The 18,135-nt window shown below is 34.6% G+C and overlaps 2 protein-coding genes across 2 annotated transcripts; both read right to left on the bottom strand.

Annotated features, from left to right (window-relative positions):
• Positions 1-281: 281 nt before the first annotated feature.
• LOC131661643 (uncharacterized) lies at positions 282-9,247 on the bottom strand. The gene is made up of 18 exons (XM_058931248.1): positions 9,121-9,247; positions 8,576-8,648; positions 6,619-6,662; positions 5,879-5,921; positions 5,580-5,798; positions 5,339-5,461; positions 4,593-4,670; positions 3,733-3,777; positions 3,555-3,634; positions 3,388-3,452; positions 3,233-3,299; positions 2,972-3,085; positions 1,711-1,784; positions 1,285-1,382; positions 1,096-1,155; positions 945-1,013; positions 813-866; positions 282-585 (listed from the first exon to the last, which is right to left on the bottom strand). Exons 1-18 carry the CDS (start codon positions 9,213-9,215, stop codon positions 517-519), a joined length of 1,470 nt encoding a protein of 489 aa, XP_058787231.1. The 5' UTR covers positions 9,216-9,247; the 3' UTR covers positions 282-516.
• A 6,231-nt stretch (positions 9,248-15,478) lies between these two features.
• On the bottom strand, positions 15,479-16,766 carry LOC131655928 (uncharacterized). Its single transcript, XM_058925728.1, has 3 exons — positions 16,648-16,766; positions 16,497-16,575; positions 15,479-15,952 (listed from the first exon to the last, which is right to left on the bottom strand). Exons 1-3 carry the CDS (start codon positions 16,689-16,691, stop codon positions 15,722-15,724), a joined length of 354 nt encoding a protein of 117 aa, XP_058781711.1. The 5' UTR covers positions 16,692-16,766; the 3' UTR covers positions 15,479-15,721.
• Positions 16,767-18,135: the final 1,369 nt, after the last annotated feature.

Here is an 18,135-nt window from a genome sequence, read left to right as displayed (position 1 = left end):
GTGTAAGATGATGTTTTCAATACGTGCTTTAGTGGAAACAATTAAATGGGTTAGTGTAAAGAATTAAATGGTTTAGTAAAAAATTTATTTATTAATTAAAATATTAAAGAAGATGCAATTACATCTAGGTCCCCGTTTATCACCCTCAAATTGGTGATTAGAGGGATAATGATAGAATTTCATATGTCATCTACTTTATTATATTAAAAGTAGATTATAAAAATATATATTTCATTGTTTTATTAATAATGAGATCCACATTGAACTTTTCGTTTTTCTAGAGTATCTAACAATGCATACTACTTACTTGGCATGCATATCACTGTCAAAAACAAATATTCATGATATACATTCCTTTAACCAAATGTCACAAATTAAACTTTCCAATAAAATCCAAATTGTCAAGATTTCACAAATGCAGGAATGTTCTCCATTTCTTCAAGGAAATGTACGGAGTCTGGCGAGTAAAGAAAATTAATTTATTAACTTATGTCACAATAATCATGCCTCCCCGCCTCAGGGCACTTGCTGCTGAGTTGTTGCCGATTTTTTTCTCATAGTCCAAAATGCAGCAAAATAACGATTCTGCAAAGAGGATCACAATTCTTTTAGCAAATATAAATAGAAACAGAAGTTTTCAGAATGTTCATTGTTAATGATTTGCTATGATTTCTATGGTCTATGAAGGAAACACATCCTCTTATATAATATAAGGTGATGTGTAGCAGCACAAACTATTTTCCAATACTATACAATTTTGATCCAAGTGAAAACTTTCTTTTCTTGCATCATTGATCTAAGTGAAAACTTACTTGCATCATTGATTTAGGATTGGTTGTGTAGGTTGTCTCAATGGTCCTTTCTTTCTGCGTGACAAGATAATGTGAATATGATTAGTCGCGGGAATAAATAGAAGGGGCATTATCAAAATCAAATGAGATTACCTCTAACTCAAATCCATAATGCAATGCAATCCTTTTAACATCTTCTAAACTTAATTCAATTGACATTTCCTACAAACAAATTACAAATTAGATAATACAGAGATCACACATAGGATGGTGCTATTGCTATTGTATGGGAAAAGAATCTTACATCATCTTGTCCATACGTATCAGCGAAGTGATAAAGAAGAGGGCCCAAATTTATCCAAACCTGTCACGGTGTCAAGTTCATTTAATATGAAGGTCAATATTGAAATGGGAACGGCAACAGGAGCATAAACGGACAAGAAGGAAAAAAGAGATACACTAGTTCTATTTGAATTTCGATTAAAGAACTTACTCCTCCATCTTTCAAAATTTGTGAAATAATTTCAATGTACTCAACAATATTGTGAGCAGTATCAATAAAGAAACAAGTTACAACTGCATCCCATGCACCTGCACGGCCATTGTAAAGCCTTGTCAGAAATTACAATAGGGATAGGGTGTTATATTATTGATAATTAGATACAGGTTTGTCTAGAATAGAAATTATTATGTCTAAGTTCTAATTATGCAAATAACTTTTCACTAATATTTATCTTAATTTAAATCCTGTGATGCTCTTAATTGGCTTAATTTACATGATGGATCAAAAAAGAACAAAGTTTACGCGTAAGAAATAGAACCAAAAGACTAATATTTTCGGTTCTCTTTTTTGAGCAACTTATATAATATAACAAATAACAAATAAGAAAGAAATGTAGTTGAGGATAATTTCTCCTACCTATTTGGCTTGCATCACTGTAGACTTCAACGAAGTCACCTCCACACATGGAAAAACCTTCGGTAATTCCTGCACTGCTCTCACACATTGCAACAAAACAATAGTAAGATTAAAAGATATATATTATATCAAACAAACTATCGTTGATTTAGAATTTATACAAGCTATGCATGTCCCCTTTTTTCTATATTTGATCATGGGAAAATATTACATGAATAGGTCTTGTTTTTTAGCCCAACAGTTAATAAAGGGACAAGGTATCAAAATTAAATATTGTGGCCAAGAGAAACTTTTGTGCATCATATAGCCTTTCATTTGGCTCATTTCCAGTGTCTCACAGAAAAACTGTTGAATCTAAACAAGGGGGCTAGCTGGATAGAAGCAAAATTCAATTTAGTTTATTTAAGCAAATCAATTGGCAGAAATATAAAATATGAAGAATGAAAAATATCATTTGAGGGGAAAAATGTTGAAACTTGTCGCAATTTTCCTACCTCTCCTGATCATCGTCTTCTTTGTTTTAAAGAATTTCTTATATAACTAAAAAAACTATCCTGCTTATGAACCAATAGAAGAAGAGAAAGGAGATATATAACGTGTGCTGCCTTTGTTGTCAATCCTTATTGAGCAAACATGGAACATCTGAAAATTCGACATCTGAAACATGGCTTTAGCCAGTAGATCATTGTGCCCTTTCCTTCCATTAGCAAACATGGCTTTAGCCCGTAGATCATTGCTCCCTTTCCTTCCATGAGCTTCTACTACTGACAGCAAATTATTGACGGTGATTCCAGTTGGCATAAGAATAGATTGGATGTCAATCTAGCAATTGCTACTATACACTTTATTTCCAAAAAAAAAAAAAAAAACTTCATTTGGCATGGATCACTAATTTGGAAAACTGTCACCAACGTCTCCCTAGGATGTGAACCAACCAACAAAGTAGTTCATCATCATGACACTTCAGACAGCAAAAGATGATTCACTAAAGGGAAAACCCATTAGAGGATGAAGAAAAAAATTCATTCAACCAGGTCTAGCATGATTCTTGTTTTCTTCTTTTTAGAATTTGCTTTTAAGAGGAAGGCTCTCTAGAATACAAACATTGAGGAAGAGATGTTTCTTTTACAAGAAATCCCTATCCCTATTTCTTTCACGGAATATCCATGGTAGACTGTTTAACGCATAATATGGTTCCTTTCTTTTCATTCATTCTTTCCTTTTAACTACTTGTTTTTATTAAGAGAATCCATGTATGTACCTGGCAGGATGAATATCTGGAATTGAAACAGGACGAAGTTGGTCACTATCTGAAAGTGAATTGCAATTGCTGTGAATCCAAGGATGTATTGTCCACTCACCCGCAGTTTCACAGCTTAAGTTATCCAAAAGAGCCAATTGATTGACAAAAAAGAAGAGAAAAAATGTAAAAATCAGAAGAGCAATCTTTGCTTTGTGACTTGTCAATAGATAATTTGTAACATTAAAATATCAACAAGGAATATAAAACCCTTGTTCTTACTGGTTAAGAATAAAACTTGAGCATATCATCATGTAGTATGAAAATTCATTCCCCTGACTGATAAATCCTGCACCATAGTAAGATGCATTAGCTAGGCATTGAACAAAGGTACATCTATTTGTAACTACTTTGTAGGCCTGGAAATCGACACACACCTAAACATGAGATGTCCAAAGCCAGCCGACCGAGTCCAGCACCAGGAACTAAACAAGCAGGTGGACTGTTTGAGAAAGTTTATGATTTTAGCAACCAAAAAAATTGTACAAACAATCTTCAGTCCAAATAAGCGTTGTCCATCACTATTAAGAACATTACAGTCTACCTCTCTTTACTGCGATTAGGAAATAAGCTGTTAAGCTCTTCAAGAATAGGTTTGTAGCACTGATCACGTTCCTTTTGACCCTAATAAAATACAATCGTGGGGGAAAGATATCAAATTAAATTTTGATATTATCACCATAATTAGAATATTTGAAACAAAGTAGCAACAGAAACAGTACCTCAACAGCCCAGTCCCTAACTACGTTCCTTATAACACATCGCACCTGAGACAAAAGGAGTGATAAATTGCATGTAAGTAGCAGCGAAACCATATGAGAACCGTCACATCACTAAAATCCTTATACTAACAATAATGCAAACACAAAGCACTGACAGGGCAAATTGGCTACAGTCACACTCTATTGTTATCCAAGTTTCCCTTAAGGGTTTAGCTGACAAGCGGAAGAGTTCCAAGCCTCATAGGACTCGGACTCTATTCCTGTTTATGATAGAACCCACTAATTTAGAGCAAAAGCTCTAACAGCAACACAATGAAAGATAAACCAGAGTCAAAGACTCCTAATCAGAGCACTAAGCTCCTAAGCAGAAAGAAAACTCTCCTAACCAACTCTAACAATATTTCTGAACGAATGATTCACTCCCCCGGCCCTCTCTATTATAACAAAATTTCCATGATATCAGTGCTCCTCGTTAACTAACATATTATCTCCCCTTCTGTCCCCAATTTCTTCTAGATATGCCTAGGCATCCTATCAGATTATTGCAAAATAAGAGGTCAACTAAACAGTAGTTCTTTGTCTAAACAAAAGAGCAGATTTATGAATTAAAGCATGTCTGCAGTCAGCTACGCTTCTACTCAAGCATTCAATTTCAAACCTTAGGTGTCAAGTCTATATTCATGTTCTTCTCATCCTCTGCTCTATTTCTTTAACAAGTGATATCCAGTCACGGACTCATTATCTATTTTGTACCATTGATTCATCCATGAAAACCTCTACCCATTAAAATCAAAATCCTTCCAATGTCAGCATTGAAACAAAAGACAACAAGAAAGAATGGATGCTGGACATAAATATACCTTTTCAACATCAACTAAAGGAACATTAAACTGAAAAGATGGGTCCATCCATTCTTGCTGTGATGAGGTGTCTGTGACCTAAAATAAACAAAGAAACACGGGCTAAAAAAAGGCAGGTATATGATTAATAACATGTTCATTAGTATAATCTACAAGAAATTAAAACTACCCTAGAAGACAAAGTCTGTTCGGTTTTAGATTTTGGAAGCTCTCAAATGGAGTTTAAGTGGAAGCTATAAATCATTGCTTTGAGAAAAAGTGCATAGGGACACTAAACAATCCCATTTGCTTTAGCCAAAACCTTAACCAAATGAGCATATAATCAACAACTCTACTAAAAATTGCTTAGCAATTTGAATTTGATACATATATTGACATCTTTGTCAAAGCCTTTTGTCTAGGAATATAATAGCTGTCAAACTAAAAATTATGAATTATCTTTTGCCCGGATATGGCCACACAAGAAGAATGAATGAAGACGAAGAAAGCAGATACATTTATAGGAACTCCTTCATCTCCTCCATAAAACAACAGGCCATAATAACCAACATGCACTAAAATTCTGCAAGCAACAAGGTCTCATCATGCCATTCCTAGACATGTCTAGGGGTGAGGGGGAACAAATGAATATTAATTTTGAAAGAAAAAAAAGTCCTGCGGTGCCATAGTGAAGGAAGATATCACCACCAGTAAAGTTATCCAATTACTCTGAAAAATTGACAATGACACAGACAAGAAGAAATTACATTTCCATTGGAATCAGCAATAGCACTTCCACCACATTCACTAGTCTCTTTAGAATGTAACATGTTTGAAGGATGGCTACCATTACCAGTATTTGACTGATGGTGACTCTCAATTTTCACCTCCTGTCGTTATCTACAGAGTCAAATTTCTAAATGAAAAAAACAATAATAGAGCCAACAAAACATCACAGAGTCCATGTACTAAACTAATAAATTAGAGTCGTGAATGCAGAAGAAAAACCTCATTGGGATGCCCCGGTACTGATGATCTGCATGAATCATTGCTGCCTTCCACACAACCATGTCGATTAGAAACAGAACATGTTATTCTCAACGGGGCTGATTCACATGAACAAGAATTAATCCCTTCATGGACTAAATGATCTTTTTGGGCATATTCAGGATGTTGATCTGCACTTAAATCTATGTCCTGGCTCATATCAAGTGGAGGTTCAAATGCCTACAAAAGTTCATCATGTCTATGTCAAGTATTACCATAACATAAAAACAGAGCAAGCCACAGAAAGAATAGGTTCGCACCTGAAGCATGCCGAATATGAAATGAGAGTTCATTGATATACACCTGCGCAACAGAAGGCACCAAAAACCATAAATTTCAGAGATTCAAAACCGAGTTAAATTTCCATTTTTCAATCAAACTCGGCCTCTCTATTATTAAGTAAAACATCAAATGATCCATTATATCATAAGAGGAAAACAGGTCCACCGACGCCGCATGACCAGATTTTTACAGCTGCCTCCATCTACACCATAAAATACTATGTAGAGAGAGTGTATATGCATGTCAGCATATGCTGAAAACCCAGTGTTTTGACTATAGTTCAGACTCTATCTATGTTTATAAATTGAATGCAATAAATACAAAGATACAAATATAGAATTAATTATATTTATATTTATATAAGTATAATATAAATTCTAATACAATTAACCTGAACATTTTCAGAATAATACTATATTGGTGTGTCACTTAACATTATGCAACATTCAAAACATGATGAGAGAAGCTTTTCTTTCTACAAAAGCTAAAAGCTTAAAACAGCTTATTTATATGCACTTTCAAAGGCTTCAACCACTAAATTCTCCATATGTGGTTTTATGATGAAGAATCAAAGTTAACCATGCAGCAACAAGTCCAATTCATCCCCTATTCTAAGTGCCATCAGCATCAACTTAGAAGTATCTCGGCATTTTAACTTCTAAATATAAGATTAGAAAAAGAGAAAAGCTAAGTATTGAAAAAGATTAAGAAAATGTACCTGCGTAATTTTTCAAACTTTTGAGGATAGTGGGATAGCAAATCCTACAAACACACGAAAAAAGGTACAATAAACAGGGGAACAAAAGAATTAACAGAAACTCCTAGAAACAATGTATAAACAAAAAAAGAACAGATAGAAACTATGTTGATTAAACTATTAGACAGTAGACATTGTACAGTCAATTAATGCTTTAATGTAGGAGCTAAATAAGATTTAATGTAATAATTCCTCTAATAAATCATGTATATAGAATGAATTTATGCTATCATAGACTGATTTGCCACATAATTTCGGCCATACTCTCCTTATATATAAATGGTATAAAAGCAAGTTCCAACTCGTCTATTTACCAAGTCGTGCCGTTAACCAGTCATTCTAATGCAAAAAGAATAAGAGCAAGTGGCAATCCAGGCAAGGTGAGATCCACAAGGCATTTTCAAATTTTCATGCCCTTCCTGTTTTGCATCTTTATGTCAAACAGTATCGGGTATGAGTTCAAAAAGTTCAATTCTACAGTCTGAATTGACCAAAGAGAACATATCTTGCTCAAGCTTAGGAAGACCCAAAAAAGTCGGAAGTAACAGAACACTGAGGTATATTACTAGGACGAAACTTAGGTCCAGTACCCTACATCAGTGTTGTCCATGGAGGATGGCGGTCCATTGCGGAAAGCCAAAATCCCGCCATACCAGCCGATTTGTGGCGCCGTTATTGCAGATTATGACGGAAAAATCCGCAATAGCGGCCGATATTTACCATTGCGGAGCCCAAAAACCGCCATGTATATCGGTCATAGCGGCCATGGCGCCACAATTTGATAACACTACCCTACATCCAGATGGAACTGTTCTCCTATAACAACAGCACACATGACCCAGTGGTTCCATCTCATACGACACCATCAGTATTCCGTAAGACTAAGAAAAAAAAGACAGTTTGAGAGCGGCATGTGACGACGTAGTGGATGGCAACTGGCATAGCTTTGAAAACTTGTCTGGCAAGTTTGATGGTACCGACTTACTGGTGACATAAGAGGTTGAGAACAGGGTAGTTGGTGCGAGCGACAAAGCTTTGAAAACTTGTCTAGCAAGTTTGATGTTACTGACTTACCAATGACATAAGAGGCGGAGAACAGGGTAGTTGGTGCGAGCGACAATGTCTGGTTACAATATTTTTTCAAACAATTAGTAGGTGTAAGGGATATCTAGTGCAGTGTTATCAAATTGCGGTCATGGCGGCGCTATGGCTAATATACATGGCGGTTTTTGGGCTCACCGCAATGGTAACAATATCGGCCAATATTGCGGATCTTTCCGCCATAATCCACTATAATGGCACCGCAAATTGGCCGGTATAGCAGGATTTTGCCTCTCCGCCATTGACAACACTGATCTCGCAAGAGTCGAGGGGAAGTGGTAACCAGAGCGGTGGGGGCGATGTTTATTTGTGAGACTCGTATTGGTGTTGGAAGAAGACATTCAATCTGTGTATGTGAGTCTCTTAAGGTGACTATAGCGGTGCTGGTCAAAGGTTAGTGATGGTGTTTTGACTGTTCATGGTTTCCTAGGAGTACTACAGTGAGGGGCTGCAAACTTGCAAACATGGAGGCTGACCCACATGATGTTTTTTTTTAAAAGTCGAAGCAAGCATGAATGCTAATGGAACCTAGATATCAAACTTCACCCCTCAAAGTGATAAATTGGGAATCGAGAAGGATTCATTCATAAGTCAAACATGACGATTCTTAAAAGAAATGGTAGACGACATTAAATTTCATAAAATTTGATGCTTACATGTCCTATCAATATAAAAGGTGAACAGTCTTAACAGGACCTACATAACTGTATATAAGTTTTCTCTATATCATTACTCTAAAAGAACCTAGAAATAACAATACATGTCTTACTCAAGCATCAATAGCGAAATATCAAGCAAATTCAGAAGAGACAAATACCTTATGAGTAGGTGAAAGCTTCCTAAAAGATCTCTCATATCTTCTAACATCCTCATCCGCGGCGTCAGGATAGCTGCATCAGAAAACAGCAAAGAAAATACTCAATTTTTACTTTATCATTAGGATTCAAAAATATAGAAAATCGCGATAATTGAAATGCGCAGTCGGTATTAAGTGATAACCAGTGAATCACACTATGTGAATGTGTATCTATAGATTTCAAAACAGATTACTATAGATTTCAAAATTCAACTAACTATCTGAAAAGTGAGCAATTGGCTATGACACTAAGTAACATTTTACAACCGTTTCAAAGGGATTTGAATTTTGAACTATGTCTATGGAGATTACAAAATCAAACTTTAACTACAAAGCTCACACCTTTGAACACGTAAACATTGAATTTTGAATATTATGATGGAAACAAAAATATACAACGAGTATTATCAAACTAGAATATGCCAAACGAACAAAATTCAATGGATCATAATAATTTACGATAAAGTTGAAAAATTGAAGAGTGGAGAAGGAACGAATGATTGTACTTGAGGTAAGCGCTAATGATGCGTCTGAGGGATTGGATTTCAAGGGCTTCTTCAAGCTTCAAACGACGACGTTGCTCTTCCTCTGCGTCTTCCATTGCTTCTTCTTCTTCTTCTTCCACAGTCTTCCCGTGCTACCCCGAGTGAAAAGAAACAGCTTTCGCCTCTAATTAAATTATTGGGCCGGGCCGGACATCTTTGAGTGTGCTAATAATTAAAGCCCAATCCACCTTTAATTAATTTTGGTAATTAGTTAAGGCACCCTAAGTATTGCTTCCCCACCAGTGAAAAATTAAAATTAAATTTGAAAATGCATCCTGGCTTCATTTGTTTTTGAGTTAGGTCTTAAAACAATGTCAAAAATGATTACGAAAATGCATCTTTGTGTAGCCTACAATTATGCATTTTTCGACACTGTTTTAATCAAAAAGGCGTTAGACTCTTCTCCTTCCTCACTTCTCAAAATATTCTCTCAAAACACAAACTCTCACAACCTCTCAAAGTTTCCACTATCAACATCTAATCTATCAAAGAGCTCACTCAACATCAAACTAAACTCACATTTGATAAGTTTTTTTATTTTTCTATTTTTTTTTGTATACATTTATAGAAATTGAACATTATATTATGTCATATGTAGTTTTAAAAAGTTATTTAAATGAGTTGTGTGATAGGTAGTTTAAATGATTAATGCAATATTTTAAATGTTGGAATAGATTGCATTTTCACCATTTTTGTGATTTTGAGTTGAAGAAAATTACGCAGATGTCTCAGATTATTTCAACGTTTTGATTTCAAGAATCCGAAGATGTATTTCCAGATTTTTTTCTGTCTGCATAGTTTGACTTCACTTTATTGTGTTTCATATGTATAATACTTATGTGGTTTAATTATAAACATTATGGCTCATAAGTAAGATAGATTAAGGCACGACTGAGTTGTGCAATATATATATATATATATATATATATATATATATATATATATATATATATATATATATATATATATATATATATATATATATATATATATATATATATATATATATATATAGGGGTGGCAAAACGGGCCGCCCGCCCCGCCTTATGCCCGCCAAAAAACGAGCGGGGCGGGCATGTCCGCTAAGTAAAATGGGCATCAAAATCATACCCTCCCCGCCAAGATGGCGGGCGGCGGGCTTACCCGCCTATTTTTATTTATATTTTTTTAATAGATTAATATGTTTTTTTTACCTTTTAATTAAACTTTTCACTTATTTTTTAAAACAATTTTTTATAAAAGTAATTTTTTAACAAATTTACTCTAAAAACTATTACATATATTTATAAATAAATGTATAAAATAAACCATCAAGAATTGCAATTACTAGAATTAACTAAACAAGAGTGAGTTTTGGAGGAGGAGCGGGTTTTGGCGAGCGGCAGGCTTTGGCGAGGCGGGTATGGCGGGCGGCGGGTTTTGGCGGGGCGGGCTTTGGCGAGCGGCGAGCCTAAAATTCCAACCCAACCCGCCAATTTTTGGCGGGTGCGCGGGCGGCCCGGCGGGCCCCGGCCCGTTTTGCCACCCCTATATATATATATATATATATATATATATATATATATATATATATATATATATCGATTCGAAGGTAAAAAAACTTAATCATCACACATCAGTTTGGAGGGAAAAAGCTCAATCATCACAAGCATCGGTCGATTCTAGCTTGGTTGATGCGGAGGCGTCAACTTCTAGGGCTTATGCATCTCCCCCTTTGTTTTCCCGTAGGAGACTCGTCCGACTTATCGTTGTTACCTTTATACCCGAACCGTGATGCTAGACATGTCTAGAACCGAGAGGTAAAATTCAATTGTATTCATTCTTTTAAAAACATGTTTGTTATAATATTTGAAGTTTCTGATGATGATTTATTTTTTTGCATGACTATGATGCTTGTAAATGCATTAACCATGAAAGGAAGATTATGAGTCTGCCGCAGCCTTTTGAGAAGGGGTTTCAGGATATGATGCAACTATATAGGTTGAGACACTTGTGCAAGATCGATTATGTTACAGTTAACCATGATATGTTATCTGCGTTTATAGAAAGATGGTACTCAGAGACGTCATATTTTCATCTTCCACATGGTGAGATGTCCATCACACTGGACGATGTCTCGTGCATGTTGCATCTTCCAATCAAGGGGAGACTTTTAGACCACTTAGTCAGCCATATTTATACTACCTAGCTTTAGCTGCAAGAACTCAATCTCCTTCCTACTGTGAACATCAGTTGGAAAGTACGTCTCTAAAAACTCAGTCCTGAAATTCTCCAAGTAACAGTAGTACCAGCAGCTTCAATTCTCTGACGGGTGTTTCCTCACCAATACTCAACCACTTCATATAACATATGTGTCTCGAACAACATATTCTGCTCATCAGTGCACGCCATAACTCTGAAAATCTTCTCAATCTCCTAAAGCCAAGTCTGAGCGCCCTCAGGATCATACCTCCCCTTAAGCGTAGGCAGATTGTTCCTCTGAAACTTTCCCATCCCACGAAACTAATCATCTCCACCACTCTAATTGTTATTCTAATTCGCCTGTAAAGTCGCATTCGATTGCACAATCACCTGAGCCATTCCTGCCAAAGCATTAGAAATCGCACGATCATTCCTTCCATCCATTTCTTTTTGCACAATCAGCCAAGACAGATTAACTAATTGTAAATAACAAAGAAAACAATAGATAACAAAAACAAGTATCGATAATTCTCACACACATGTCGCACGCAAAGGCACAATCTCGTTCACAACTTAGGCTGAATGGACCGACCTACTCTGATACCAACTATGTAACACCTAGGGGTGGCAAAATAGACCCAGTCCGCGGGGAAAACCTGTTTTTCCCGCACTTTTTGTAGAGCGGGGCAAGGGTTTAGGCTCGCTCTCTTTAATGTGTCCGTCCCGCCCAGTTTTTTGTGAACATAAGCTTTTTCATACAATTTTACTATTTTTAGGTCGAAAGGTTCAATGCCTGCGGGCCTTTGCAGGGAGGGGCAAGGTTTTAGACTCGCACTCTCAAATATGTCTGCCCCGCCCTGCCCTATTTTTTCTCAGGCTTTTGTAGGGCGGGCCTATACGGGGTGGGCATGCCCGGTTGCCACCCCTGGTAACACCCTAAAAATAAATTCTAAAAAAATTTGCAATATCAGATTATTTCAACAACAGAGTGTCACATCTCTCTCAAAAACATGCTTCTCAAAATTTTATAATAACGCAACAGAAAATTTAAATCATTATATATCGACTGAAATATCTCATACTTCATCAAAACAAATGGGTTAATCTCAACATAAGCAAATAAGTCAACAATCATTAGAAAATATCAAATAAATGAAAATCGTCCCAATGTTACACTATCATAGCGACACCACAAAAAACTAAAACTCAAAACGATAAACATAGAAAAGTAGGCGTATACACCGATCCTTCGAACAAGCAGCATCTAATGATTCTCTTTTTGAGAATCTACAACATCATAGCAACGAGCAACATAACAAAATTAATGGGGTGATAAATACGTTGATAATGTTAATGGTGTATGTAAACAGTTAGGATAGTTTAACAATGACAATCACAATCTCAAAAAATAATTCACAATACTCAAATAATCATCAATTCAAATGCAATGCAATGCATTTCTCCTCCAAAATGCATGTGGAACCAATGTTTGGATGCCAGAGTTATGTTACTGAATTATCCATGTCTTTGGTTCCTCCTTGAACCTGGTTCCTCTCTGAAGTTGAGATCGTCATTAGTCCATCTCTAAACCACCTATCTTCGTTATACATGAATGCATGAATTTCAACGATTAACATTCAAAATACATAGTCAAAAATGGTTCCTCTATGAACCCATAATTTTGCAATGTAAGGTCAACATTGTATTTCCTCTCTAAACTACTTAACTCAACAAATTATATAATTACAACTCAATAATTATATAATTAATCACAATTACTCATTAACAGGAAAAAATATATTATTACTCATGTAAGTCCACAAACATGAAAAAAATTACTCACAAACATATCATCACAAATCTAAATATGTTAGAGTTACTCAAATTTTAACTCTAACAACTTAATTCACAACTCTTTTATTTTGACGGTCTTAAACAAGTAATAATAATACTCAAAACAACTCTAAAAAGTCAACTCTCAATTTTTTCCAATTTTTTTACTTTTATTATTATTTCTACGACTTTTATGAATTTTCCAAAAAAAAAAAATTACAAACCAACAGCCACTGATAAATATATGCCATTATCTAATTATTATAATTTTGCAATAAGGCATAACCACATATCATTATACAACAACAATGCATCAACCAGGCAAAAAAATTTACAAGTTATACAATTTCATATTTCATATTTCATTAGAATAAAGGGAAAGTTCAATAATTAATCACCTCAAAGGGTTTTGCCCGAACCCTTTTTGGCCACAAACATAACAATCACATATAAGAAAACGAGAAGACAAAAGGGCAAGGAACCATCACTTTCCCTCTGTTTAGCCACTCATATATGAATAATCCCATACTTCGAATTTATCGATAGATGGAAATTTTTGGCCTTTTGAGATTGTTTTCTCGCTCTCTAAATTTCTCTAAATCTACCTCTTTCTGTCTATTCTCCAACTTTTGCAAGTAGCGTACAAAAGTTTCATCAACTTAACTATTTATATTAACCTGATATATCTCAATACTTCTCTCACCCCTCAACTCTCCCTACACCCTATTATTATTTTTTAAAAATCAATATTTTATTTTAAATTAAAATATTACTCTAATTCTATTATTTTACTAAATCTAACCACACCCCCAACTCCTATCAAAATACTTATTTCTCTGTAATTTTAATAAAATTCTATTTTTTAATATTAATTAAATTAAATAAATTAACAATAATTCTAACTAAATCTCTACTCTTCACCAAATAATTAAATAAATCATATATATCACTTAATTATTATAACACAAATTCAATTAAAAATAAATAATTAAACTTGGGTGTTACATATTTCAATTGTGCAAAGTCCCCACTTTAATTTCGGGTCTCTGAGGATATACATCTCCTTGATCTGAAGTCCAAACTGAATGCTCTCTTGTGATATCCAGAAAATCGAAGAGTTATGTGCAGTATATTTTACCGTTAGTCAACAAAGGGTTCGAGTGAAGTGGATGCGACGATTGCAAGATTGACCAAATATATTCTAAGGATGTTGCAACGTCCTGAACCACCTGTTTGTAATGAAATGTAATGTTAAATTTATGTTAATGATTACCTATGTAATATTGAGTATTTTGATGTTAATTTATATTGTTTTTCCAACATTCTGCCATTGTTTCTAATTGTTTATGGTTTGACCTAACCGAACATATTTCGGAGATGCATCTCCAAAAAATTCACTGAATATTAAATTAAGGGTTGTTACAGAAATGCATCTTTAGACTCACCCTAATACTGATACGGAGATGTATCTATGGACTAACTTTTAACAAAATAAAGGTGTCTGAGCAATTTAAGTTGACATGTATGTAGAAATGGTGCATTCGAAGATTTATCTCCGAATTTTAGAAACAGTTATAATTTTTCATGGTGGTATACAAACACACTATAAATTGGGATGAGTATTCTCCATTAAAAATATTATTTACACATGCTACGCCCACCTTGGTATTCAAGGAAGTGCCCAAAGGTCAACCGTCATTGGTAATGAACTTGATTTTCATATCGGAACCGAATGAATTTCTCATATTTAGTGAAAAGTTAATATATGAATACAAAATGGGATTGGATCTTCTCCTTCCATTATTTCTCTCTTATTATCTTCTTCACAAATTTGTCTCTATTTCTCTCTAACATTTTCTCTTTTTTTTATATATATTATTTGTTACTAATATTATTATTATTACACTTGTTTGATTGAAGGAGAGGGATGTATGAAAGGAGATGATCCAAAGCCTTAAAAAAAAACACATTTTATTGTTATGTCTTTTGTAAGAACTAATTTATATTTCTTTTGCCATGAATTATCAAACATTTCACCCACGTTGCATGTCTTTGCTCTTAACGATCATACCAATTTTGTATCTATTTTTTTTCCTACTTTTTCAAAGTCATATATAAAAATGGGAAAAGATATGTCAACACCATATTCTAACAACTATACCGTAGTTGTATCTATAAGATCTACTGTTTTATTTTTTTTAATAATTCATTTTACTTTGGTTTTTGTGCCCAAGAACATTTTGCCTTGTAGTTTATACGGTGTAATTATGGTGTATGAAAATCCAGTGTACAAATAGCACACCTCTATAAAAATATATTGAATGCGACGGATCCACATTTTGCACATATGCATCATTGCTCTAGATTCTAGTAGTAGACTGAAAGCGTTAATATTCTTCATTCATACTAAAAATAAAAAACGTGCATTAATTGTCACCATCTAGTCATGGCTACATCAATTAAAAATATGCTAAAATACACACACTCATAGGCTTCAATTATATCCTACTACAAATTATGAACACATGAATTGATTCCAATCACTTCACTAATTTGTAGCACCATTACTATCACGACACGTTATAATAGAGGCGTGACTTTGAATCCTTCTCTTTCTCTTCTGAAGGAAAATTTGAAGTGACTGCTTTATGGAAAAGCCATGTGAAGCATGCATTAATAACACTTGAGGTTGCAATGAAAGTGATAGTGTTGGAGGAATTTTTTTCCTACCATTCCTTCCTTCCATTTCTTGATTTGCCAACCATATTATCACTCGGGCCTGCAAATAATTTCATCCAATAATAAGAAAACCATACTGGTACAATTAGGGATGACAAGCAGACCCAAATCCGCGAGGCCCACCCGCACCCAAATCCGAGTCAACATGCGAAAATTTGAATTGATTGAGTTTGGGTTTGGGTGTCACCCGATATTTTGGATGCAAATTTGGATAGTGTGAAACCCACACCCGAAACTCAAAATCACACCCTCTTATTTATAGTACTATATATATATATATATATATATATATATATATATATATATATATATATATTGGAAAGTTGTAGGAAAATTGTAGAAAAAATGTATTTTATGTATTTTCTTGCGGGTTTTTATTTGGGTGAAAAAGTCGAACCTAATGGGTGTGGGTGTGAGTGTTATTTTGCCACCCGAACAACATTTAGGTTTGAGTTTGGATTCGGGTATCGATTTCGGATGCGGATTTGGGTAGTATGAAACCTGCATCCGACCCAACCCGTTGTTATCCCTAAGTACAATTCTAAAATATATGTCTGTCTGTATATCTATTATCTATATATTACCTGAAATTCTTTATCATCAAATTCATGAAGTTCATGAGAAATGATAACAAGATGTTTGTTTACTTTCGACTCCTCATTCCTACAAAATTTTGAATAAAGAAAATAATAGAATAAAAGATGAAGATGAAGAAAAAACTTATAACTCACTTACATTGGTTTTTGAGATAATGAATTAAAGTAACAATTTCTCTTCATTGTGATTCCAATGTAGTAGCTTCTTATGTTGACAATATGAGAAAAGCTACATAGTGGAGAACACAAGATATTTAGGAGGACACATGCATGAGTATATTAATGCATGAGACCTAGACTTGAAAAGTGTATATATAGGTGTTGGAGCAAGTTGAATTGAATGAGTATAGGCACGTGGGAAATGAGTTACACATGAGAAAAACATTTGTATAGCAATGTAGCTCTCTCATTAATTAACACCACACACAGTAACTCAATGTGAGTATTTTCACGTGCCTTCAATTTCTTTGCAGCTAAATTTGCTTGCTCTTTAACAAAGTGGGAATTGCTTAAATTGGAAATTTTGCTTTCTTTGTGAAACCACACTCAATGTGTTATGTCTTTTTGTGTTTCCATTTCTTTCACGTGATTGAATTCAGATCATCATGCTTTTTTTTCCTTACTCTTTGTATATTTTAGTTGAAGTGTTTTATGAGATAATGTACGATTGGGACCAAATATTCCAAGAGTAAAACACAGCGTATTAATTTTTCAACCACTTAAGACAATTATATATGGCGATCAATTTTTTTGTACTATGTGTGTTTTTTTCTATGCTAACTGTTTTTTGTCCTTCACTTAAGACTGCTGAGATACTTTGGGAGATATTTTAGACATACAAGATGTTATTTTCAAGATAGATAATTCATTTAATGAAGTTTTCAACTTTGAATTTTAAAGTAATATATATTTTAAAATAACATTTAATTGATATGACCGCCCCCCGTATCATGAAGAAGATTCAGTAATAAGTGGAAAAAGTAATTTAGTTTTAGTGATCTTCGGTCATGATTTTGTTCTTTCGAGATTTGACTGGGGAATGTTTTAAATCCTTAAGTTTTTCCAACCTTTGCAACAACTTTACTAATGTCGACCTTCAAAGCAACCTCATTCGTAATCGTTTTTACATGAACAAGAGATGCTCTCAAATTAATACAACAATAAAACTTTCAAGCCTTGGCAGACATGGTACTCATGATTGAAGAGAACCAGTAGCGTGCTCCTCTAAGAACTGGCACCATGTGTGAGAGATCTTTATGCATCAAGATCTTTATAACATATTGGAGTAGACTCCAATAGATGCGGCTTTACAGCATTGAGAAATCCCAAGATCTCTGAATCCTAACCGAAATAGAGAGCATCGAACTCGTCCACCCAACTCCGGAGGGAAAAGTGGAAGATACCCTAACCACATTCGCAGAGTTTATCAACGGAGAAATCAACGCCCGCCGCCAAGGGTTTGGCTTTCCTCGTTATAAATCAAACACATTATTCCAATCCTCACGACATGGAGAAATCCAACACACTATTTTGAGGGTTATTGGTTTATTAGGGAAAACCCTTTTTTACGTTGGAGGGTTTTTTACAATTGACAAAGAACTGGATGTAACTTCCATCTAACTCTCAC

The sequence above is a fragment of the Vicia villosa genome, linkage group LG3 (genome assembly GCF_029867415.1).
Source record: "Vicia villosa cultivar HV-30 ecotype Madison, WI linkage group LG3, Vvil1.0, whole genome shotgun sequence".
NCBI lineage: Eukaryota > Viridiplantae > Streptophyta > Magnoliopsida > Fabales > Fabaceae > Vicia > Vicia villosa.
Note: the sequence above shows the minus strand (reverse complement) of the source record. Positions and strands in the feature narration are given on the sequence as shown.